General features: G+C 39.7%; 1 protein-coding gene across 2 annotated transcripts in view; it reads left to right on the forward strand.

Moving 5' to 3' along the window:
• Nucleotides 1–24,324, forward strand: part of LRGUK (leucine rich repeats and guanylate kinase domain containing) — a 121,695-nt gene extending 97,371 nt beyond the window's left edge. Inside the window, exons 20-25 of one of the 2 annotated variants that reach the window (XR_009600450.1) lie at nucleotides 5,776–5,853; nucleotides 9,367–9,403; nucleotides 10,899–10,914; nucleotides 11,606–11,740; nucleotides 12,283–13,552; nucleotides 23,392–24,324. Coding sequence is in view for 1 of the 2 variants with exons in the window: in XM_027968815.3 (XP_027824616.2) it covers nucleotides 5,776–5,853; nucleotides 9,367–9,403; nucleotides 10,899–10,914; nucleotides 11,606–11,731 (257 nt within the window). In the remaining variant the exon portion in view is untranslated. Of the gene's footprint in view, nucleotides 1–5,775; nucleotides 5,854–9,366; nucleotides 9,404–10,898; nucleotides 10,915–11,605; nucleotides 11,741–12,282; nucleotides 16,567–23,391 lie in introns of those variants that run through there. The other variant, XM_027968815.3, reaches the window with a different exon arrangement.
• Nucleotides 24,325–26,993: the final 2,669 nt, after the last annotated feature.

The following is a 26,993-nucleotide window of genomic DNA, read 5'->3' on the forward strand; positions in this document are numbered from 1 at the left end:
TGGGGAGACTGAAGGGCTGGAGGTGAAAATGGAAAAGGAAGAGAGTAGCCCATATGGGGCTCTGTGAGCGAATGATGGAGGGATGAATTAATTGGGGGGAATTCTCTAGGACCTGGAGACAAGGAGCCACCATGAGCAACCTGAAGTGGGGTGGGGTGACCTGCTTGAGCCCAAAAGACTGGAGGATTGCCTTCTTGCTCAGGTGACCATGGGAACCAGAAGGAGGGTACAGGTGTGTTAGGTCGCCAGCAGCAAGAGGACACAGTAGGTGGCATTCTCCAGAAGGAAGGTCCTGAATCAGGCACCTTCTAACCATTTCTCTTCAGGTGGTGTCTTCAGGACAGCTGACCAAGTATCTTCAGGGATTTTACTCATAAGGGTGGACATCAACCATAAGAATTAGAATCTGCTGGACTGGTTAATAGTGAAGAACCCCCCTGCCAATGCAGGAGGTGCAAGAGACGCACATTCAATCCCTGGGTCAGCAAGACCCTCTAGAGGAGGGAATGGCAACCCACTCCAGTATTCTTGCCTGGAAAATTCCATGGACAGAGGAACCTGGCAGGCTAGTCCATAGGATCACAAGAGTCAGACCCAACTGAGCCTAGTACACGGCCTGAAACAAATAGACTGCCAGGTATTTCTCCAGCAAAGATGGGTTTATTGGGGCTCAAGCTGAGAACTGCAAAATTAGGGGTCTACAACCACAACCACCCACATGCAAGGCCTCACAAGGCAAAGGAAGGAGAAAGCTTTTACAGGGAGGGAACAGAAGTTGGGAGAGCTTTACTAAACAAAGAGTCCTTGGCTTTTCATTGCCTGAGTCCGTCCCAAGAAAGAAGAGACTTTCTTCTTCCTGGTGGGCTCTGCTATGGTCACAGGACACAACAGCTCCAACTTCACTTAATTTAGATTTCTGTTTATTAATATATATATTTTTTACAAGTCCGAAGTCTCACGTTCCAGGAAACAATCCCAACTTCTCAGGTAGACATACTGTGTCATCTCACAGGACGTGGGAACTGCCCTGGGAACCCTTTAAAGGCTGTGAGTGGCCACTTCAAAGCCTGAGGAAACACAGCAGCCCTGGGCGAAGCATGCCCCCAAGGTCCATCATGGTTCTGGCTTCCCATAGGACATCTTCCCAGACCTTTCCCATCTCATTTCTCCTCCTCTGCCTGTCTCCTTCCTTATAAATGGAATCCTTAGGGTTGAAAACTATATTCCAAACCTAGTCTAGCTAGAGCAAAGAGGGGATGCTACCTGTGGGTCAGGGCTGTGGAAAGAATATTGCATTAGGGATCAGAAGACCTGGGTTCCTGTTCCATTTCTACACTGGGCTGGCTGCACAGTGTTGGGCAAATCAATTAATGTCTGAGCCTTAGAATTAATAAGATGTCTCACAATGATATAGTAGTATCCTGTATTACTATAATATATATATATTATAATATGAGACATAATGTGATAATACAGGACCAGCAAGATGGGGTGTGGTGTAAGTAAGAAGTTAAGTGCTAGATACCTGCCAGGTATTATGATTGTAAATTTTTACACGCATAGAAGATTGTGGTTGTTTTCTAATGGAATGTTTTGAGGAGATTTATTTCACTGGAATAAATTAGAATGAATGAATGGAATAAATAAAATTGAAATGGGCAAAGTTTTCCTGTTTCTTGATCTGCATTGTGATCTTGTGTTGAAAACTGGGCATTTGAAAAAGCAGCTACCTCTCTCAAGGTGTAGACTGGCTCAGTGCAGGGGAAGCCTTTCACTAACGAGAAGGGTGTGTCCTGAGCCCAGGATCAGCCCAGCCTGAGGGACCAAGGGCTTTTCAGTCCCTTCCTGGGCATGCCCTTTCCCTGGATCTCTGGGGGTGCTTTTTTTTTTCCAGTTCCCCAGTATACACAGATGCTTTTAAATGAGTGTATTAATTTTCCTAAATGTCTTCTTGGAGTCTTAGCTGTTCTCTTGTGTTCCTCAAGTAGGAATCCTTTGTCCCAGGCATCTTTGGGTCTGTGCCTCCTGTGGGGTTTTCCAGGAGCCCTGCCCACTGCTTGCCGTGGCTTCCTCTACCCTGAGATCCCACTTCTAGCCATCTGGGCTCTGAGTTAGGTGATGCAGACACCCATAAGGCTGCCCCTAGATGGGTTAGAATATTACTCTCTCTGATTCTCATGAGAGAGCTGGGAGCCAGACCTCTCTTCCCCCAAAATGTACTTTAACCTCCTGGAAGGGGGAGAGACAATGATGAGTAAAAACTTCGTTAGATTTCCTACCCTTGTGCATGTGGTTTTTTCATGACTGGGTATTCACTTGGTCACTATGGATTGCTGACTCATTTCCAGAATTGCTATACAGTTATTTTAGTTAGTCTCTAGTTATTCGTTTAATGTTTCCCTGGGAGAATAAGGGCCTGGAGCTTCCTAACCTGCCATCTTGCCAACATCTTTCCATGGTTATCTTCTTAGAAATCACAACACACTACTGGTTCTGAGTCAGTTAAACCCACATGTATATATACACATAAATATTTTTTCCCCTACAAACTGCCAAAGTTTTTATTATACAGTATATGTGCCATTGATTATATATATATGCAACTTTTATCTTTAGCTTTTTGTTATTTTGGTTTCAGTCCCACATTCCAACTTGATTAGATCATGCGGGGTCTTTATTCATCTTCCATATTTACTTCTATAGCTGGGGCCTTCCCAGCTGGTGGTGCTGATGGTAAAGAATCCACCTACCAATGCGGAAGATGTAAAAGACGCAGGTTCGATCCTTGGGTTGGAAAGATCTCCTGGAGTAGAGAATGGCAACCCACTCCAGTATTCTTGGCTGAAAAATTCTGTGGACAGAGGAGCCTGGTGGGCTACAGTCCATGGAGCTGCAGAGAGTCAGACATGGCTGAAGCACTGGGCACATAGGTTTCTGTTAAGCCAGCAAGCATGCCACTGTGCCTTTGTCATGCTCTCTGTCAACACTGGCACCTAGGACTTGGCCAAGAGTAACGTCCTGTGACAAGTCTCTGGAGTCTCGTGTCTAGGGAAAGTCTACCTGCTTTGTGACTCTTAGTCACATCTCTCTAGTGTATTCACAAGAGAAACTTTGATGTGTGCCTTGCATCATATTTTCTAACTTGGAGGTCATCAAGATCTCTGTAAGGGGCCAGATAGTAAATACTTTTGGTTTTGTGGCCGTATAGACTTAGCAGCTACTCATCCCTACTAGCATTGTGAGAACTGCTATAGACAGTATGTAAATGAATGGGTGTGGACTGGGTTCCATTAAACTTTTTTACTAAAATGTCTGCAGACCAGATTTTGCCTATGGGCCATAGGTTGTTGACCCCTACCAAAGTAAAAGGGAAATTAAATTAATTCGAAATCATTTTTCTTTGCAAGTCTCTTTCAATACTTATCACTCACTACATCGCTTTCTGAATGCACAAACCATTTCTTTCAGTTCAGTTCAGTTTAATCACTTAGTTGTGTCCAACTCTTTGTGACCCCATAGACTGCACCACACTCAGCTTCCCTGTCCGTCCCCAACTCCTGGAGCTTGCTAAAACTCATGTCCATCAAGCTGGTGATGCCATCCAACCATCTCATCCTCTGTTGTCCCCTTCTCCTCCTGCCCTCAATCTTTCCCAGCATTAGGGTCTTCTCCAATGAGTCAGTCTTCGCATCAGGTGGCCAAAGTATTGGCGTTTTAGGTTCAGCATCAGTCCTTCCAATGAATATTCAGGACTAATTTCCTTTAGGATGGACTGGTTTGATCTCCTTGCAGTCCAAGGGACTCTCAAGAGTCTTCTCCAACACCACAGTTCAAAGACATCAATTTTTCGGTGCTCAGCTTTCTTTATAGTCCAATTCTCACATCCATACATGACTACTGGAAAAACCATAGCTTTGACTAGATAGACCTTTGTTGGCAATGTCTCAGCTTTTTAATATGCTCTCTAGGTTGATCATAGCTTTTCTTCCAAGGAGCAAGCATCTTCTAATTTCATGGCTGCAGTTACAGTCCGCAGTGATTTTGGAGCCCAAGAAAATAAAGTCAGTCACTGTTTCCATTGTTTCTCCATCTATTTGCTATGGAGTGATGGGACCAGATACCATGATCTTAGGTTTTTGAACCATTTCTTTAATAAACCTGAATTTGCTAAGGATTAAACTCAGGTGTGGAGAAGGCAATGGCACCCCACTCCAGTACTCTTGCCTGGGAAATCCCATGGACAGAGGAGCCTGGTGGGCTGCAGTCCATGGGTCGCGAAGAGTCGGACATAACTGAGCGACTTCACTTTCACTGTTCACTTTTGTGCACTGGAGAAGGAAATGGCAACCCACTCCAGTGTTCTTGCCTGGAGAATCTCAGGGACAGGGTAGCCTGGTGGGCTGCTGTCTATGGGGTCACACAGAGTCGGACACACTGACATGACTTAGCAGCAGCAGCAGCAGCAAACTCAGGTGTGCCGGTTTGTGAATCTTTATGTTCGTCTTCCAAGTGGCTGTATCATTTACCTCCAATGCTTTTCTTATGGTGATGAATTCTCAAAGACAAGACAGTCTGCAAATTACTCCTGTTTTTTCAGTGCCCCGAGAGGCAGGTTACCTGGGTCTGAAAAAGGAACTGACTGAGAAGGGAGGCCGACCCTGCTGCTCTCTGCATTCTTCCTACAGGCCTTTGTTCAAGGTGTTTTTATTACCCTTTCCAGCTTAAAAAAATATCTCCATGGTGAACAAAAGAGAAGAACATGAGGAGGAGCCTTTTTGTTTTGTTTTTCTTTTTTTTGTCCTCTGTTAACACAATATCATCTTCTCAAGGAGTGTGCTCTTCTTGCTCTGAATATACCTTGAAAGTCGCTCAGTCTATGTCCGACTCTTTGCACCCCCATCGACTATACAGTCCCTCAATTCTCTAGGTCAGGATACTGGAGTGGGTAGCCTTTCCCTTCTCCAGGGGATCTTCCCAACTCAGGGATTGAACCCAGGTCTCCAGCATTGCAGGTGGATTCTGTACCAGCTGAGCCATAAGGGAATATACCTTTAAAAAGGCCCATATTGCCTTTAACTTTGGGATTGCATTACTTTGCCTGATAAACTGAGTCTTCCCAATCTCACAGGTCGTTCTGTTTTACTCACTTCCTATAGAATCCTCTAGCCTCACTCTCTTAGTTCTTCTTACTCTGCTTTCTCTGCCCACTGAGAATGCAGCTTCCTCTGTTGCCAGCATGCTTCCACCTTCAGTCTCTATCTTCCAAACTCCTCTTGCTTCCACAGTCCCTGAAGGGACCTAGCTCAATAGTTCACCCTGTGTCCTCATCCTTGGTGAACAAGCCAACCTTAAGAGCATTAGATAAGGTTTCTCTAGGAAGGACTTCAGAGTGTGTGTGTGTGTGGGGGGGTGGATTCTGTGTGTCTGTGTTAAGCTTGCTCATATATGATTGAAAAGGAATATGTGCAGGTCATTGTTGCAGAGGGTATGAGCAGGGTAGAAGAGTAGCATAGGAATTGCTTGCTGTGGCCACCTTCGGGTCATTGCACAAGTCTATACAACCCAATGTTTGTCTAACCACACACATGATATATTCTCAACCTTATCCCTGCTTTTCTTATTTGGATGTCATTAATTCTTTATAGTTTGTTATGAATGCATTCTAAAAATTATTCTGTTTTTTATGTCATGCAATAAAAAAATGCTTATTTTCTTTGTTTAGTGCAGCAAGGCGTTAACCATACCTACTGTATTTTTTCCCTTAATGTTTTACAGCACTATATAAAGCATTTCCACATGGAAAAGGTTCTCTCCAACATAGAAGACACACGGTCTCAGCCATCAGTCGCCCAGGTTCCAACATCAAACCCACCCTCCCTCCGATACCTCAGGGCCGCAAGTAGACCAATACTCCATGTTTGACCTTAATGTGGAAAATTCTCTCTGATCATGTCTAGTCCCTCTGTCTTACCTGGCCATGCATCCTGGCTATTCCTCACTCAACCAACTACCCACAAAAGAATGTTCTATGTGCCCTAGTTCTCTCAATCAGCTTCTTTTGTGATTCTCTGAATAGTATCTATCTTTTTTCAAATGTAAGTTATTCTTAGCTTTTATTAATGTAATTTCAGTTTTTCCCATAGCTATGAATGACTCTTCCAGCTGCTTCCTGCTCTGAAATATCAGATGGCAAAAATCTCCTAAGATCTCTGCCTTGCTACATGCATAGTGGTTTGGGGATAAAGCCAATGGAGATTGTGGTCTTAAAATTTCAACATGTCCATTTATAACATTAGTGTATACTTTACAGAATTGAAATAGTTTGTTCTTCTCATTATGAAAAAATTATAGCATTCCATTTAACTTCTGACCAGCATGATATCTCAACTTGCTTTAGCAACATGAAGAAATAAAGAGTATCAGGTATATCTTTTATTTTTACCCTTTTTAGACTCTGATTATGAAAAGCTTATAAACAATTTTCATCATCTTTGTAGTTTCACTTCCTACTATCTGCAAAAAATTTTTTTTAATAGTTATAGATAAAGCTGGTATTCAGCTGATACGTGTGAGCAAGACTAACCAGGCTGTTAAAATGTTGAAACACATCCCTTTGGATTGGCAAATGGCCTCTCCTCTGAATCCTCTATGCATGATGGTTCATGGGAACCAGAGCCTTCACATAGTATTGCACTGATTGTTAAATATTTTAAATATCAAAATCTGCTAATGTTTTCCTTTTTAAAAAATATCAAAACCTCCTTCAATAACCCTCTTTGCTATAACTCAGATTTGGATGTAACATGATATGCTGTTGGCTCCTATCTTCCACCTAGCCCTATTCTCAACTGGAGCTGGTTAAATTCTTCTCTTGGGGGTGGGTGGGAGAGGATGGGAGGGGGAACGTGGAGGAGAGTAATAGGCTGAGCCAGAGAAGGGAGGCAGTGGCCTCTGGAGAAGTAGGGGTGCAGAGAGTGGGTCTCATGCCCCAAGAACCTTAGAAAATAAGATTCACCAGCATCATCTAATCTTCTTAAATGTTATTATGAAATATTTCAGACATACTGGAAGGTATAAAAATAATAGTTTCAATTTCAGACAATATGGAAGAGATGCCTTTTAAAATTTTTTCCTACTATGCACAGCTAAAAAAATGTAAGATTGAGAGACAGAAGGGAGAAGGCAGAGCATTGAGGGCACTGAGACTTGAGTAATGACGTAGTGGTGATTTCTCTGGGTTTCCTTTTGCCATCGACGTTTCCTTTACTGGGCGCTGGAGAAGCTACAGTCCCACAACGCTAATGATGCAGACAACAAAAGTTCCAAAAAAGAGCCTGCTCTCTCTAGCTGAAAGACTAGGGACGGAGCAGACTAGCAGCACAGAAACCTTTTAGACAAGGACTGCTTTATTCCAGCTAAACACTGTGAATGAAGTCATGGCCCCATTCTTACTCTCACTCTTGCTGGCAAGTTGTTGTTCGGTCTCTGAGTCATGTCGACTCCTTGCAACCCCACGAACTGCAGCATGTCAGGCTTCCCTGTCCTTCACTATCTCCCAGAGTTTGTTCAAACTCATGCCCATTGAGTCGGCGATGCCATCCAACCATCTCATCATCTGTCGCCCCTTCCTCTCCTTCCTCAATCCTTCCCAACATCTGAGCAAATGCTTTCATCCTTTCCTAGCTGTAATGATGCTCGCCTTCTCCTCCCTGCTATGATAGTATCAGAACATTTTTTTGTGTGGAAAGCCAGGACATTTACCACCACCTAGTGTTGAGAACCCTCTCTCAGATCATTTGAATAATCCTATAAATATATTACAGGAGTTGAATAATTAAAGAATTCTTAATTGAACTATGAAAAAAAAAATCTCCAGATCCAGATGCTTTCACTGGAGAATTTTACCAAGTGTTACAAAAGAATTCATACCAATTCTACATTATCCCTTTCAGAAAGTGAAAAAGAAAAGAACAATTCCCAATTTATTTTCTGAGGCAAATATCCCCTGATACCAAAATGAGACAGATCATGAAAAGCTGAAAAAATGCTTTAACAAAATTTCAGCAGATCAAATTGAGCAATACATAAAGAGTTATACAGCATGACCAAGGAGAATTTAATCCAAGGATGTAAGGCTGATTCACTCACTAGTTGAAATGAACCAGTGTAATCTACCATAATAACAGACTAAACAATAAAAATTACATGATCAGATCAATTAATGCAGCATAAGCATTTAACAAAGATTAATACCCATTTATGATAAAATCTTGGCACAGAGGAGACCTTCTATTTGATAAAGACTTTTTGGTACATGTCTCTGTCCTTAAACAACATACACTTTTATTCACCATGACTTTAACAGTATACTGTATATATTCATCAATTAACTTTTTCTCAACTTTATGTTTGTGGGTTTATTCCATGAACATTGTATTGGTTTAGTTTTTAGGTTTTTCACTGCTGTATAATATTTCACTATTAGAATATACCACAGTTTATCCACTTTCTTGCTAATGAATGCCAATTTTTTTTCTACTATAAAAGGTACAGCTAAAAAATTCTTATCTATGTGTGAAATTGCTGTGTTATTAGTATATAGATCCTTAACTTATGGCTTTGGGCTTCCCTGGTGACTCAAACGGTAAAGACTCTGCCTGCAGTACAGGAGACCCGGGTTTGATCCTTGGGTTGGGAAGATCCCTTGGAGAAGGGAATGGCAACCCACTCCAGTATTCTTGCCTGGAGAATCCCCATGGACAGAGGAGGCTGGTGGTCTACAATCCATGGATTCACAGAGTCGGACATGACTGAGCAACTAACACTTTCACTTTCTTTTCAGATATGGTTACACTGGTTATTGTAATATATCCTCACAAATATGTAAGAGAGTTTTTATTTTCCCACATCTTTAGCAACAAGTGGGGTTGACAAACTTTTTATTGCTAACCCAATAGGTGATAATGTAAATTCATTGTGGTGCTTTGGATTTCTCCAAAGCTGAACATTTTTCATGAGTTTTTTGGCCATTTATGGCTCTTCAGTGAGTTGCCTACTTATATGTCCTGTTCAATTTTAAATTGAATTATCTTTTTCTTATCAATTCGCAGGATTTATTTATATATTCTAGTTATTAAGTCTTTAGTTATATGAATCACATATCTTTTCAAAGGCTGTGTCTTTTCACCTTTTAAAAATGTTATATTTTAATGAATAAAAGTTTTTAATATGACCAAATGTTTCAACCATTTTCTTGATACTGCTCTTTTTTAATGTCTCATATATTTCCTGTGTTGACTGCCACTGTAGTCCCTTAGATACTATTCTAAACTCTTTTTTCTAAACAATTTTGCCTTTCCAATTTAGGTCTACACCTGCAATGGATTTTTGTGTACAGTGTGAGGTAGGGATTAATTTTTTTCCAGTTGTTCCACCTCTTTTTCTCTCTAATCTGTAAGACCATGTCTTGCATATTATTTCCATAAATGCTTGGGTCTGTTTCTGGGCTTTCTGCTCTGTGTTACTGTTTTATTTACTCTACATTTATAACAAGACTTACAACATGGTAGGACAAGTTGTATACTTTTATTTTCCTCAAAATTATCTTGACTATTCTTCACATTTTGCTGTACCAATAAGTTTGAGTGAGTGATAGTTGCTCAGTCATGTCCGGCTCTTTGCAACCCCATTGGACTATAGCCTGCCAGGCTCCTCTGTCCATGGAATTCTCCATGCAAGAATAGTGCAATGGGCTGCCATTCCCTTCTCCAAGGGATCTTCCCAACCCAGGGATTGAACCTGGGTCTCCTGCATTGTAGGCAGTTTCTTTACTATCTGAGCCACCAGGGAAGCCTACTAATAAGAGACATTTCTAACTATAAAGACAGGTCAATTTTAAAAGTATCAGTAGATACATGCTTGACTTTATCTTATAATCTATAGACAATACATTAGAATGTGTGATGAATCCATACATCTTTTCCAAAGGAATACCCAAGACAGAAGTAGCAATAAATGTAGCAAAAACGACAGTCAGATGAAATAATTTAGATGAAGCTTGAAGACAAGATGAAGCTTGTCTCTCTCAAACAAACGGGGACTGGCAAGTGGTCAGGAATGAAATACAATGTGTTTTTAACTTTGTATGAAAAATAACATACAGTTCTATGTTGGTGAACATAGTTCTGGTTTTGCCACATAAATCCTCTATTTCAAGTAATTTTAGAATTTTTTAAATTTACAAATACCTTATTTGAAGTTAATTAGAATCACATTTAGTTCATAAATTTGGGAAGGCTTATTTCCTTTATGATATTGAATCTCGCTTCCTATAAACATGCTCCCTTTGTATAAACTTTAATTCCTTTAATAAAGTTATATACTTTTCTCCATAAAGGATATATGTATCTTTAGGTTTTATTCCTAGGTATCTTTTATTTTGGTCATTTTAAGCGGAATATTCTTTATATTTTCTATGACTGATATATGGGATATAATTCATTCCTATAGTCATGTATTATTTATTCTAAAAGTATATTTGGAGATTATTTCAGGATTCTATCCAGATATCATCAAAAATGAAAAATTTTCCCCTTCTTTACATTCCTACTATTATTCTCTTTTGAAAATTTCATTTCATCATTTTCTTCTTTTACAAACTTCCCTGAAGAGAACCTCTAAATTCAATGTTGAATGGAAACAATGATAGTGGACATCCTTGTCTCACTTCTGATTTCAAAAGGAATTTTTCTAATGCTTCATTATATTAAGTGTGAAATTTGCTGTAAATTGTTGGCAGGTAATCACCTTTGGAAAATAGAATTTTCATTTAATTCCTGGATTACCATACATTTTACCATGAATGAGTATTGAAAAAAAATCTGTTTTCTTTTTTGTAGGGCACAGAAATCTGAGGTATGTATTATATGAATTCAATCATATCACTTGTATTATTCAAACAGTTATTTTCTTAGTTTTTCCTACTTATACTGAAACATTAAAAAAAAAAAAGCCCTCTCACTGTGACTCGATTCCCCTCCCCTCCCCTCCCTTCTTCCTTCTTTCTTTTTTTTCCTTCCTCCTTCTTCCCTCCCTTCCCAGATTACCTGTTGATTGTAGAAAATTTAGTGGTACCTAAAAGACACGCTTACAGAAGCATCAAAAGAAACATCACACAAATTAGAAAAACAGCAGAGCAGCAATTTTATAATCAGACAAAATAAGAGGTCAAGATAACAATCATTAAATGATACATAAAACACCCTTTTCCATTAAAATAGGCACATCCCATTACCAAGGGGTAACAGTCATGAATGCTTAGAAATTGAATCATATAACATCAAAATATATAAGGCAAAAAAAAATGTTAGAAATGTAAATTGCTTTCTATCTGAATCAAAGTGCTCTCATCCATAAATCTAGGATTATAACAGGTTTGCCTGTCAGGACTCTTTGATGGTTAAGCTAAGTGATGTGTGTATAGTGAGTGAGTACAGATACCTCAGGCCACAAACTCCAAAGTGAAAGAAATTTAATCTTATTCTCTATCAATTCAGGACAATCTTATCTCCCTTGCTTTTAACCTGGGATCTCATCCCACTTCTAGGGGTTTATAGAGTTTTCAAGGCATCAGCGGAAAGCATCTGGTTCCTGCATTAATGAGAAAGTCTTGGGGTCTTGCCTGCTCTCCAGGGACCATGCCTGTAGCTGCTTACATGCCCTAGTGTTTTGACCACTCCAGGTATGTCGACTCTTTTATTATTTTCTAATGTAACTTTGATTACCTTTATGAAAGCACATGATAAACCCACTGCTCCGTTGTACCAATCTGGGGCAAAGGGTGTGTCTTAGTGCCTCTCTCCCCTGATTCCCTTGCAGTCTTCTTTCTTTGCCAAGTTCCCAGAACATAGATATATTGGGAACTTGGTCAACTGGCTACCTGGTAGAGCTGCATATGGGAAGCCAAACATTGGGACCCTATTCTTCAAGTCCCGAGTTCAAATAGGATTTCTGTTGTATCCTAGACCTTGAAGTTGTCTCCGGAATAATGGTTCTCAGCTTGATCCGCAACTCACTCTCTCCATAAGTTTAAAAAACACCCATATCCAGGCTCCATCCCAAGTCAATTAGATAAGGATCTGCGTGTGTGTGTGTGTGGTTGGGGTGGGGGGGTGCGTTAAGGCATTGTATTTTAAAAAAATTACCACTGCTCCTGGAGGATTGAGTTGGGAGGCTTTTCTAGAATGATTTTATCAAATGTATTTTTTTTTTTGTCTTTAACAGATGACTCACCATCTCATCATACTCTTATTACTATAAACTATAAAATAAAAGAGTTTTCATGAAAGTGAAAGAGGAGAGTGAAAAGTTGGCTTAAAGCTCAACATTCAGAAAACTAAGATCATGGCATCTGGTCCCATCACTTCATGGGAATTAGATGGGGTAACAGTGGAAACAGTGTCAGACTTTTTTTGTGGGGGGCTCCAAAATCACTGCAGATGGTGACTGCAGCCATGAAATTAAAAGATGCTTACTCCTTGGAAGAAAAGTTATGACCAACCTAGATAGCATATTCAAAAGCAGAGACATTACTTTGCCGACTAAGGTCCAACTAGTCAAAGCTATGGTTTTTCCTGTGGTCATGTATGGATGTGACAGTTGGACTGTGAAGAAGGCTGAGTGCCAAAGAATTGATGCTTTTGAACTGTGGTGTTGGAGAAGACTCTTGAGAGTCCCTTGGACTGCAAGGAGATCCAACCAGTCCATTCTGAAGGAGATCAGCCCTGGGATTTCTTTGGAAGGAATAATGCTAAAGCTGAAACTCCAGTACTTTGGCCACCTCATGTGAAGAGTTGACTCATTGGAAAAGACTTTGATGCTGGGAGGGATTGGGGGCAGGAGGAGAAAGGGATGACAGAGGATGAGATGGCTGGATGGCATCACTGACTCGATGGATGTGAGTCTGAGTGGACTCCGGGAGTTGGTGATGGACAGGGAGGCCTGGCGTGCTGCGATTCATGGGGTCACAAAGAGTCGGACACGACTGAGCGACTGAAGTGAACTGAACTGAACTGAACTGAACACAGTCAAAGGCTTTGGCATAATCAATAAAGCAGAAATAGATATTTTTCTGGAACTCTCTTGCTTTTTCAATGATCCAGCGGATGTTGGCAATTTGATCTATGATTCCTCTGCCTTTTCTAAAACCAGCTTGAACATCTGGAAGTTCATGGTTCATGTACTGCTGAAGCCTGGCTTGGAGAATTTTGAGCATTACTTTACTAGTGTGTGAGATGAGTGCAATTGTGCGGTAGTTTGAGCATTCTTTGGCATTGCCTTTCTTTGGGATTGGAATGAAAACTGACCTTTTCCAGTGCTGTGGCCACTGCTGAGTTTTCCAAATGTGCTGGCATATTGAGTGCAGCACTTTCACAGCATCATCTTTCAAGATTTGAAATAGCTCCACTGGAATTCCATCACCTCCACTAGCTTTGTTCATAGTGATGCTTTCTAAGGCTCACTTGACTTCACACTCCAAGATGTCTGGCTCTAGGTGAGTGATCACACCATCGTGATTATCTTGGTCCTGAAGATCTTTTTTGTACAGTTCTTCTGTGTATTCTTGCTACCTCTTCTTAATATCTCCTGCTTCTGTTAGGTCCATACCATTTCTGTCCTTTATCAAGCCCATCTTTGCATGGAATGTTCCCTTGGTATCTCTAATTTTCTTGACGAGATCTCTAGTCTTTCCCATTCTGTTCTTTTCCTCTATTTCTTTGCATTGATCGCTGATGAAGGCTTTCTTATCTCTTCTTGCTGTTCTTTGGAATTCTGCATTCAGATGCTATATCTTTCCTTTTCTCCTTTGCTTTTGGCTTCTCTTCTTTTCACAGCTATTTGTAAGGCCTCCTCAGACAGCCATTTTGCTTTTTTGCATTTCTTTTCCATGGGGATGGTCTTGATCTCTATCTCTTGTACAGTGTCACAAACCTCAGTCCATAGTTCATCAGGCACTCTATCTATCAGATCTAGGCCCTTAAATCTATTTCTCACTTCCACTGTATAATCATAAGGGATTTGATTTAGGTCATACCTGAATGATAGTGGTTTTCCCTACTTTCTTCAATTTAAGTCTGAATTTGGCAATAAGGAGCTCAGGATCTGAGCCACAGTCAGCTCCCAGTATACAGCTTCTCCATCTTTGGCTGCAAAGAATATAATCAATCTGATTTCGGTGTTGACCATCTGGTGATGTCCATGGGTAGAGTCTTCTCTTGTGTTGTTGGAAGAGGGTGTTTGCTATGAGCAGTGCATTCTCTTGGCAAAATTCTATTAGCCTTTGCCCTGCTTCACTCCGAATTCCAAGGCCAAATTTGCCTGTTACTCCAGGTGTTTCTTGACTTCCTACTTTTGAATTCCAGTCCCCTATAATGAAAAGGACATCTTTTTGGGGTGTTAGTTCTAAAAGGTCTTATAGGTCTTCATAGAACTGTTCAATGTCAGCTTCTTCAGTGTTACTGGTTGGGGCATAGACTTGGATTACTGTGATATTGAATGGTTTGCTTTGGAAATGAACAGAGATCATTCTGTTGTTTTTGAGATTGCATCCAAGTACTGCATTTTGGACTCTTTTGTTGTCCATGATGGCTACTCCATTTCTTCTAAGGGATTCCTGCCTGCAGTAGTAGATATAATGGTCATCTGAGTTAAATTCACCCATTCCAGTCCATTTTGGTTAGCTGATTCCTAGAATGTGGACGTTCACTCTTGCCATCTCTTGTTTGACCACTTCCAATATGCCTTGATTCATGGACCTGACATTCCAGGTTCCTATGCAATATTGCTCTTAACAGCATTGGACCTTGTTTCTGTCACCAGTCACATCCACAGCTGGGTATTGTTTTTGCTTTGGCTCCATCCCTTCATTCTTTCTGGAGTTATTTCTCCACTGACCTCCAGTAGCATATTGAGCACCTACTGACCTGGAGAGTTCCTCTTTCAGTATCCTATCATTTTGCCTTTTCATACTGTTCATGGGGTTCTCAAGGCAAGAATACTGAAGTGGTTTGCCATTCCCTTCTCCAGTGGACCACATTCTGTCAGACCTCTCCACCATGACCTGCCCGACTTGGGTGGCCCCACAGGGCATGGCTTAGTTTCATTAGGTTAGACAATGCTGCGGTCCTAGTGTGATTAGATTGACTAGTTTTCTGTGATTATGGTTTCAGTGTGTTTGCCCTCTGATGCCCTCTTGCAATATCTACCGTCTTACTTGGGTTTCTCTTACCTCAGATGTGGGGTATCTCTTCACGGCTGCTCCAGCATAGCACAGCCGCTGCTCCTTACCTTGGATGAGGGTTATCTCCTCACTGCCGCCCCTCCTGACCTTGAACGTGGAGTAGCTGAAGCTTCATTCTTTTCTCGATAGTGGCTACACCAAATTTATATTCCCATATAATTATCATTACTAATTTGATAGTTGAAAAATGTTAATTTATTGATTAGGTTTAATGTTTTTCATATGCTTATTTTTTTAATTCATATTTCCATCTTGGTGAATTGTTGGTTCATATCTTTGTTACATTTTTATCCTAGGATGTCACTGTTTTTTTGTTATATTTTTATGAGAGTTTTATCTATTAAATATTAACTAAGTGGCCCCTCTTGTTTTAAATATCCATCCCAATTTGTCATTGGTCCATATTTATTTTCAATAGAGAGGTTTTCAAAACTATGTTTTCTTATAAAATGCTTATGATCATAAAATATGTTCTGTAAAATCAATGCTTGTTCAATAGAGCTTTTGGTGATGATGGAAATATGTAAAAATATCTGCATTATCTGGTATGGCAATCAATAGCTCCATGAGGCTGTTGAGCACTTGAAATGTGGCTAGTGCGACTGAGGAACTGAATTCTTAAGTATATTTACTTTTAGTTAATTTAGATGTAAATAACTACATGTTACAAGTGGCTACTACACTGAGCAATCGAAAAGTACAACCCTAAAGAATTTATCATTATAGTCTTAGGTGGTGGTTGTTGTTGTTGTGCCTGACAGTTATTTTGAGAGTTCTTTTTCCTTATAAGTTCTAGTTTTGGTGGATTATAATGAAGAAATGAAAATATGGCTTTTGTAATTTATATTTTATAAACTTTATTGATGTCCTTTATGCCTTGGCATGTGCTGAATTTTAAAAAATCATCAATGGGATTTAAAAGAAAGTCTATGGCATAAAATTTTGCTCCATCTACTAATTCACTTTTTCTAATTTACATTATTCAAACAAGATATATCCTCTTATTTTTATCAACTTGCTCTGTCATAAATGATATTGGTATTATAGTATCTCTCTGTAGACTGTAGTTTTATTTCTGTCTCTTCTTAAATATCAAATAATTTTTTGCTATAGTAAATGTTTTCCCTTTATTTTGTTTGCTTTTTATAGTCTTTTAGTTTTTTTGCTATTTAGGTTTTGATGTTATCTTAATCAGTTCATAAATGCTCAGGACTATTTCATAATTAGGATTTCACCTTGTTTCAAAATAAAAGGGTCCTGAAAGAGTCCTTTATGTTTCATAGAATCCTTTTTGCTTTGAAGTTTCCTTTGATAGTATCAGGGCCGCCTCTGCTTATTTCTGTTTCGCTGATGTATTTTACTCTATCTTCTTAATCTTATTCTTTCTATGTAATTTGATTTTGGTCTCACTATTATAAGAACCATGTAGCTGGGTGCTCTCTTCTTTAACTCAGTCTGAGTTTTTGCCTTTTATTTCAGGTGTGGAGCAAAACTATTTTTATTTCTTTGTAATACTGACGAGTTCAGTCCTTTTCCTATCATTTCTTCTCATATTTTGACAGGCTGTCTTTGTAAACCATTTCACTTATAGGTTTATGTCTTTGGCTATAAATTTTGTTCTTTTCATCTATAGTAATTTGAAAGGTATATTCCCCCCTACTCTGATACATATCATGGAATTTAAAATGTCTGTAGTTCTCCCTGCCTTTTCCATTCCCACAATTATACATTTAATTAGGACTTTCGTTACTTTTAAAAAGTGTTTGTTTATTTTTGGTGGTGCTGGGTCTTTGCTGCTTTAAACAGGCCTTCTCTAGCTGCGGCGAATGGGGGCTATTCTTCCTAGTCACGTACAGGCTTCTGTTTGTGGCGGCTTCTCTTGTTGCAGAGCACAGTTTCTAGGCTCAGGGGCTTCAGTAGTGTGGCTTGCAGGTTCTAGAGCCTGGGCTCAGTAGCTGCGGTGGACACGCTTTAGTTGCCTGCAGCATGTGGAATCTTCCCAGACCAGGTATCGAACCTGTGTCCCCTGCCATTGGTAGGCAGATTTTTTTCCACTCTACTAGCAGGGAAGCCCTACTTAGGAATTTTAGACTCAGTTTATAGAGCCTCACCCCTCTTTCTATTTTCCCCAAATAAATTTTTAAGAGCTGTTTTGGCTTTATCCTCAGTTCTTATGTTATTTTATTTCTCTCTGGATTTTTCACTAATGTCAATGTTTACTACCAATTCTTTTATATGATTACTTTCTTACTGTCAAATTCTTAAGCTAAAAAATCCTGAAGGGAAAGTGAGAGAAGGGAAGTATTTCAGAAAATAGTTCTAAAGTAATGGAGGAAATCTGATTTCTGTATTCTACTAGGAAAAGAAAGAGGTGATAGCTGACTGAACTCTTTTTACATTTTTAAAATATTTGTTCTGCTTTTCCCAAGTTATATTTTCTTTCTGCTCTCCCAGGATCCTGTACTCAATAAGTATTCTAAGATTTTGCATGTGAACTTAACTTTAGATTTCATTCCTAGTACCAATTGCTTTTGTTACTTTCGTTTTGCTTGCATTTTATAAGGGAAGTGTCTTTCATTATTTGTTGAATGGGAAGTTAGGATAGGAGGCTGCTAATATGCTGCCATTTCAACCTAGACACGTGCATTTCAATTTCTAGGAAGCACAGCATTTTAAGAGTTCGTAAAGATATCTGTCTCTCTGTGTGGCCTACCACTGCATTCCAGAAAGGTCTGAGGGCACATACAGTGGTGCATTCAATTCAATCAGATAACACATGAAAAAGTAAGGATATTGAAGCAAAGAGGGAAAAGAGGATGCTTTAATATGTCAAGTGCAAGCCCTAATTTTTTAGAGGAAAATTGAGCAAAATTAAGCTCTCTAGTTGTTGTTCTGTCACTCAGTCGTGTCTGACTCTTTTAGACCCCGTGGGCTGCAGCACACCAGGCTTCCCTGTCCTTCACCATCTCCCAGAGCTTGCTCAAACTCAGTCCATTGGGTCAATGATGCCATCCAATTATCTCATCCTCTTTTGTTCCCTCCTTCTCCCATCCTCAATCTTTGCCAGCATCAAGGTCTTTTCCAGTGAATGGACTCTTCACATCACGTGGCCAAAATATTGGAGCTTCAGCTTCAGCATCAGTCCTTCCAGCGAATATTCAGGGTTGACTTCCTTTAGGGTTGACTGGTTTGATCTTAGTCACAGTACAAAATAAGCATGATCAGTGCCACAGTTTCATGATTCATGGTGACCTTAACATAAGACAAGTTGTTGCCCAGGAGCAGCAATAGCCTTTCTTGATAATGAGACTTGGGGAACTTTCCTCTCCTTGTTCTCCCAAAGTGGATGCTGTCTGAACACATGGGCCATATTCTCCATATCATGTAGGCATTGAATAGTCTGTTTGACACAGCCATTTCTTAGAATGTCCAGTGATGCAGACTGTATAAAATTGTTTGAGAGGCCCTATCTAAATAGGTAGAGAGGCACTATAACATAATTGTTATTAACTATGTAAGGCTGCTGTCCAAATTCCTGAGTTCAAGCCCTGGTTCAGCCATCAGCTTGGAGTCTGACCTTAGGCAACTCACTCAAGTCCCTGTTTCTTCCACTGCCAGGCTCAGCCATGGAAGGACTGATGGAAATGTCCTTTTGCAGACCGGAGAGTGGGTTAGAGGTGTGGGGTTGTAATTAATCACATTGTAATGAATGAGGTCTCCAACCTCAAGTCTCCAACTCCCTGTGGTGGGTCTTGGTGGAGAATTAATAATCAAGTGGTGGAAAATTGAAGGAAAAAGAAAGTATTCTATCAATTCCAAGAGACACATTTTAAAAAATATTTTAAAAATCAGGGCACATTTTAAAATTGATGGCATGCCATAGCTGAATTGGCAGCGTTGTTTTTCTTTCTTGGTGGAATGTAAAATGATGGTGTATGTTATAATCTATAACACCTTAGATTCAATAAAATATGATAGTGATAATTATTGCAAGAGACCAGCTTTTCATCAGGGACAGCTAAGGTCTGTTTGTGGAGGTAGGATGGATTCCTCTAAACTTCTGGAAATCCAAGAGGGTGATGGCTGTCCAGTTAGGGCTCTGTCAAAGAAGGTGGTCAGCAGAAGTATGGCTCTCCCATTTAGAAAAGAAGTCCGACTAGGGCTAACCTTGCATTAGCCATCTTTCCCAGGTCCCTTATAATGAGAGGAAAGGACTGCATGTACAAGGAAATTCCTTTTGTCACCAGAGAAAAGAGTTAAACTACAAAAAAGCATAAGAATACACAAAAAAGCATAAGAATACACAGTTAGAAAAAGGCAGCGTAAGTGGACAGCCTGCCAGGAGCCCCTTCCATACCACTTCTTTATGCGCAGTCATGTCTGACTCTTTGCAGCCTCATGGACTACAGCATGCCAGGCTTCCCTGTCCTTCACCGTCTTCCAGAGTTTGCTCTAAACTCATGTCCATTGAGTCGATGATGCCATCCAACCATCTCGTCCTCTGTCGCCCCCTTCTCTTCCTGCCCTCAATCTTTGCTAGTATCAGCGTCTTTTCCAATGAGTCAGTTCTTCACATAAGGTAGCCAAAGTACTGGAGCTTCAGCATCAGACTTTCCAATGAATATTCAGGGATGATTTCCTTTAGGATTGACTGGTTGGATCTCCTTGCAGTCCAAGGGACTCTCAAGAGTCTTCTCCAACACCACAGTTAGAAAACATCAATTCCTTGGCTGTCAGCCTTCTTGTGGTTAGGTATTATTTCACAAGTCAGTCAGGACTGTTGAGAGACCATTGTCAGTGAACTATTCTTCTGACTTTAAGCCACCAGGAAGAATATCAGAGACTGCTGTGTTTGAACACTCAGAAACTCTCATCAGCACAGGAAAGGCCAACTGGGATGCTAACTACACCATCCCAGTTTGGGAAGAAACTACATCTCCCTTCAGGGGAAGTCTACTCCCTGTTCCCTCCAGAACTGTCTACATAAAGTACCTGTCAAATGACAAATGCTCCATAAGCATTAGCTAGTTTTATAAGTACTTTTGGCCACATGTTGTTGGAAAATATGAAAGATCTATTAGGGAAAAAACAGAAATGCTACTGTGATTCATGGTACCTAGGAGTGCTGAAGTGGGGAAGGACCTAAAAATTCCCTTATTGATTGAATGATCGTGCATCCTGGTGTTCTTGGGACTGTCCCCAGTTTATGCCCATGGTCCCAGCAAAATTCCTAACAAAACTCCATTTTCATTCTCAAAAGCATCCTAATGTAGATAATAATTGATAAGCTCATTCTATGTACGGGTCATGAGCAGTCAGTCTTTCCATTTCTATGTGGACAATGTGAGAAATAAAATAATTTAAATACAGAAAGATAAAAATCCAATTAGTGAGATACATAAAAGCCTAAGAACAAGAACTGAAAAACCAAGAAATCAAGAATAAATAAAAACTAAAACAAAAATAATTCCATAGTAAAAAGCCTACATCTTGGACTCGTTAAATGAAAAACATTTGAGAAGGTGAAACAACTATTTTAAACTAAAAGCTCAAACTAAGTATTCTAGAAATGTTACATTAGAATGTGTAATAATACATTTAAAAATACAAAACAGAGAATGCAGAGACTAAATAAATTATAAAATGGGATAAAAATATAAACAGAACAATACAAATAGAGTAAGGAAAAACTCACTAAAATAAAACTCACTAAAAATGTACACATCTCTGTATATAATACACACAGATAGGCTTGTATTTATAGAATAATTTATATATACATAATGTTTAATTCTTTACCAAAACTAGCCAAAAACTAAAAGAGGAATGAGGGGAAAAATGAAATCTGGGCTGTGACTAAAAGCCATTGAATGGCAACAATACCTAGAATTCTGTACTCTGCTTTCTCTCAGTGCAGGACCCAAGCAGAGTCCCTGTGGGTAAGGGAGGTGTCAGGGCACCCAGAGAATGGCCTGACCCTCTTCTCCCAAAGCACATCAAACCCTCTACACAAAGACTTCTCACTAAGTGTTGGTGAAATGGTGAGATGTTGCTTTTTTGCCATGCAGATCTCCAACTGAATAAACATCACATACTAATAATCATTTTCATACTTTTTGGAGACATGGTCACATGTGTAAAAATTCTTCCCTAGAGTACCCGATTAATGAAAACATCCCTATCCCAAACTGTACTGATAGCCAAGGGTGTCGTTTAGAGAGATCGTGAGATCAACACATAAATAACAGCTCCTCAGTATAATAATCAGCGGAGCACCAGACAGAATTTGCAGCATCACTACTTTGAAAAAGCATATGCAGCAAGTTTTGTTGAACAAGAACTATGAAAGATGAGAGCAATATGATCTACTAATTAGAAAGCCTCCATGCAATCAAAGTGGCTCAGCTAAGGTCACGTACTTCTTGCTTGCCTTTAAGAAGGAGAAGGGTCTGCAGTTTTATATTTTCTCTTATTTATTAACATGAGAAAAGCTCCAGGTTTTTTATTAACCTGGGCAGTTGTTGGCATGGGAGATTAGCTCAGCAATTTGATGAGGTGAATTCACAGCATGTTAAATTAGAATCCCAGACACTAAAGCCCCCCAATCTAATTTTCACTCGAGTTTATAAGGTTCTCTCAAAAATTGTATTATCCTAATGCATACCTCTAATTCTCTAACCCCTATAAGAAACAGTGCTTCCTACCAATTGTGAAGTCAAAAGTATTTGCAATTGCCACTGTAGAATATTTAAATTATTTATTTCTTGGATCATAGAGCTTAGGTATAGAGATCCAATCTGTGTTTCCCAAAATGGAAGTACTTGTAAATTATAGCAGAATTCCTGATCTAACTATGAATTCTGCCAAATAAAGGTTTGGAGGGCAGAGGCACTAATTTTACCTAATAACTCCACTTGCTTGTTTGGGAGGCAGGTCCTTAAAAAGCCAATCAATATCTGATTCAGAAAGCTTGGCAAATGAAGGAAAAATAGAAAAGACATGGAAGCTTTAAGGTGAAGGATATTTTCTGGTTCTGACACACATATGAAGTTAAGCTACTGATGAGAAAGTATGAACTTGATGTGACCCTGTCTCGGACACTCTTCCCCCAGACAACCACCTGGCTTGCTCCCCTCACCTTTCCAGGTCTCTGTCCTTACATCACTGCCTTAGGCCTTCCTGATCATCCTATGTAAAATCTATCTAAAGCCCCCGTCCCCTCCACCCAACCCTTACCCCCTTTCCCTGCTTCATTTCTCTCTCCAGCACTCTCACCATTGATTTTCATTATTTATCTTGTTTACCATATATTTCTCCTTATTAAAATGTAAGCCCAGGAGGCAGAAATAACCATAATTCTCAGTTTTCAGCTTGTCATTACCTTTTTTTTTTTTTTTTAAAAAATAGTACCTATTGTTTGCAGTTGCTAATTTTTGACCTGTATGAAAATGTTTGTCGTCATCTGAGATTTGTTTTTCTCATTCAACGATAGATCTTTGAGATTCATCTTTGTGGACTTCATTCTCTGGTCAATGACAGTTTTGGTCTTTTTCATTTATTTTTACTTCACAAAGTAGGCAGCACTATTGTGAAGTCTTGGATTTGCTGGCTGGTGCACATGTATAAGAGTTTCTCCTTCGGTAGAGCAAGGAGTGGAATTTCTTGTCCCAAGACAGACATGTGTTCAGCTTTAAAAGGTATCATCAATTCTTTTTCAAGTCTGCTGTGCCAATTTACACTCCACAACACTGCGTAAAAAGTTCCTGCTGATACACTTTTTGTCCACGCTTGCCGTTTTCTGACTTCAGTGTTGGCCAATCTGATGACTGTAGCATGACATATCACTCTGGTTTTAGGATGTATTTCTTCAATTATTAATGAGTTTGAGCATCCTTTCATGGTTAGAGGCCACTGGATGTTATTTATTCTGTGAAATACCGCTCATGTCTTTTTGCCTGCTGTTCTGTTCTGTGGCTATTCTTTATTAATTTTAGGAGATTTTTAAAATAAATGCTGGATATTAATTCTTTGTTATATATGTATATCTGATAGAGGAGATCTATATATGACAATATTGTCTTCCTGGTTCATAGGTTAATGCTGGGAGCCAGCGTGAGGAATCCCGCCCGTGGCAAAGGTCATGAGGAAGGAAGCCTGATAAAGTCCAAAGGCGTGATCAGGCTTCAGGGGTTCCCCCTGGAATTTCCTGAGCATCCACCCCCAAAAACCAGAGTCTGCCTGCTTTACTGTGTTATGCTTTCCACCTACTCTTCTGACATTAACAGGGGGCTGTCCCCACCCCCCCCCCCACCTTATTCTGGAAGAAGTTAATTTAGAGCTTTTAGACAATAAATCTCCTGGGCATAATAAGAGTGTTTCAATCCAAAAACCCCTCTGATGGCTTTCTAGCCTGCCTGCCAGACTCTTACAGCTGTGCATGTGATTGTTTGCAGCCTCCCAACCGTGAGAGGCACAGGAAGCTTAAAACATCCTAGGAATGTAGGGGCTTCCAAGGAGTCAAAATCATTAGAATAGGACTGATTAAAGGTTTCATTTGTTGAGCCAATACTTGCTGCCAAATTTTCATATCTTTTATTTGTAGATATAGTTCATATATAGAAAAAACAGGTAGTAGACCTGGTATTAGCAACATTAGATCTTTGAGTTAAGTACTTTCTTTGTTATAACCCACTGCACCTTTGTTCTACAGGAATGTAACTTTATTTAGTACTTTGAGGGTGATGCAGAGTAAAGAAAAAACTCTTCTAGGGAAAAAGAATTTTTCTGGTTGATAGACATTTATCTAGGAAGAGAGCCATAAAAATGTTAACAGGCCTCTTGGCCAGAAGATAATGTAAACCACCTGAGACCTTTTGTATACGGGAAGGTATGCAAAAAGAAAGCCTAGTCTCAATGAGGGTCAGGACTGCTGCCCCTGCATAACTCTGCATATTCCATTATTTCTTTATGTACAACTTGGGGTATATAAGCTGATTTTGAAAATAAAGTTGTGAGTCTTGCACCGATACTGTGCTCCCCCATGTCGTTCTTTTCTCCCCTTTTCCAGCTGAATTCCCATCTGGAGCGTGGAGGCTCGCCAAGTCTACTTACTTGCCCTGGCTTCTAAGATCCACGTGAGAGGGAGCCCAAGGCAGGGCACCCTCTGCTATTCAAGTGGGTGCTGGTGGCCTAACGTAGATGGTGCAAACCTCTTGTCTCAAGGTTTTATTAGTTTTTCGCATAAACCAAGTTATTCAGCCTCTTTTCTCCACTAATTTTCCTACTACACTATTCTTTCCTAATCTCTTTATATTTCTAATTAAATAGTCCTTTCCCAGACTCTGACTCCATCCCTGCTTCGAATTCCCTGGATCCACCGGGGCTGGACCCCAGCAGGTTAATATTTCTCCTTACCTCTTTCTTCCCTTCCTTGTTACACTTTTCCCCAGAATATCTATGGATTTAGAACAGGAAGGGGAGCCATCATGTAGCTTAACCCATCACATTATATAGAAATTCCCAATAGACTCTTCCTCTTAAACTTTCCCATTCCTAATATTTTGGGCAATTTTTCTATATGATGTTTTAGAAAGATAGACAACTCTTTTCACATGTGAATTAGTCATTTATATTGTCAAATTGTGAAAGTACAATAACAGTGTTTTTGTTTCTCTGAGCATCATTTGGAGTTGAATCAATTTCTCATATTCCTCCATAACCTTAACCAACTGAACACATAATTTTAATCACATAATTTATGGGTAATTTGACTGCTGCTAAAATGCTTAGCAGATTTTAACTTGTTGGAATTATTTGCATAAACGGCATTTGGAGAGCCAAAGTTTTCATTTTGTTATTTTTACCTTATTCAAAACTCTTAATTCTGCATGAAATTTAACATAAATTTACAAAGATTCTTGTTCTCAGGTTAGATCTAGCCTCTCAGTTGAGTATAGGTTCTGTAAAGATAGAGCTTCTATTGATTTTGCTCACCTGTAAGTGGCGGAGCACGGTACCTGGCACATTAGCAGCTTGTTCAAAAAATACTTGCCTAACGAATTACGTGAATTATAGAGCCACTAAAACTGGGCCATATGGCTTTAAGAATCTAGAAATGTTCACAGCCTATGGACCAATAGATCTAGTTTGAGGTATGTACTATAAGAAAGAAATCTGATCAGGGCAAACAGATTTATATACAAGAGTGTTCATACAATCACTATTTATAATAAAGTTTAGGAAATATTAAATATTGTTTACCATTAAACATTATTAATATTTAACATTATTGTTAAACAGTGTAATATTTATGTAACAGAATGACATGAAGTCATTAAAACACAATCTCAAGGCATATAAGAACTACAAACAAAATGGTGTTAATAAAACAGACATAAAACTGTATATTTAATTATCTAATTTTGGTATATGGTATCTGGGCATAGAAAAAATTAGAAATGTACCAGTATTTTTCAGTAGTTGTTTCTAGGTGATAGGGACCATCAGTAAGTATAATTACCACGTTGCACTGTAAGAGCCTTGAAATTAGTTCCAAGTTGTTCCAGGTTGGTATTTTTATAGTTCGGCACAGTACTTGTGAATTGTGATAATCAATAATTAATTGGAATAATGCATTTTAAAATAGTGAGAATTCTTATCCTTCATAGCCCATTACCAGTACCTTGTCACTGATTGTGTATTTTAAAGCTTCATTTATCAGCATATATTCCTGCTTGCAAAACAGGCAGTTGGCATGCCCCACCAGTGATATCTGCCAAGGGCAGTCTGTGTACTGAAAGTGGCAGAGGCGAATACAGGCCGCATTTGCCACCAGCACCTTTGAATGCCCACAGACTGTGCCCGTGACGTGTGTTTGTATAATCTGCGCCTTAGCTATATGTGACACGAACTCAACCTGCAGTATCCACAGCAGAGTGTGTACATCCTTGATTTGAAATAGATGCATTTTCATACACTCTTGGTGGGAGATTGTCAAGCACAAGGCTCTAAGTGTGCTGAGCCCAGATAATTTGTGTCTTCCATAAACTGCCTACAGTGGTTATATTTTGGCTACTTGAGGATGATTCAGAGGTTTGAGACATATGTTTTCAGTATGAAATAATGCTGATTTTGTTGTCTCACCTGTTGACTGCCAAGATCTGACCCTATATCAAAATTGTGTGACTCCAGCATTGGTTAATATTAAGCCTGGTCTTCCTGCCTTGCTGGGCTATTCAGTTATAGGATACCAAGTCCTTCTGGCATGAGAGCAGTCAAGGAGCCCCGGCAGGAAGAGGGCTTTGGGAAAGTAAGAAAGTGTGTCCCGGTTTCTGCCGCAGAGAGGCTCTGAAAGCAGCGTGGTTGCTCTCATATAAGTTCTAAGATCAGCCAAAATTCCTGTAGCCACTCAGGAAGGAGAAATCGTCCTTCAGGAACTAGAATCAAGCAGTGGACATGGATGCAACAGCAGAAGCCAGGGCCCTCCCTAGACCACACTGGGTGCCAGTCGCACCATCCCCAGTCTGGAGAAAGAGGAGTTAGTGGCAGGGTGGCTAAGTCCTCTTGTAAGCTAGAAGAATTCCAGGTAGACAGAAGGCTCTAAACCTTCTCTCTAAATGGCCAGAGCTCTAAAGGCTCCTCCCACGGCAGGAGAAACCAGGTCTACAGTTGCACAGTGTTTCTCTGAGTACTGATC

The sequence above is a fragment of the Ovis aries genome, chromosome 4 (assembly GCF_016772045.2).
Source record: "Ovis aries strain OAR_USU_Benz2616 breed Rambouillet chromosome 4, ARS-UI_Ramb_v3.0, whole genome shotgun sequence".
In the NCBI taxonomy this organism is placed as follows: domain Eukaryota; kingdom Metazoa; phylum Chordata; class Mammalia; order Artiodactyla; family Bovidae; genus Ovis; species Ovis aries.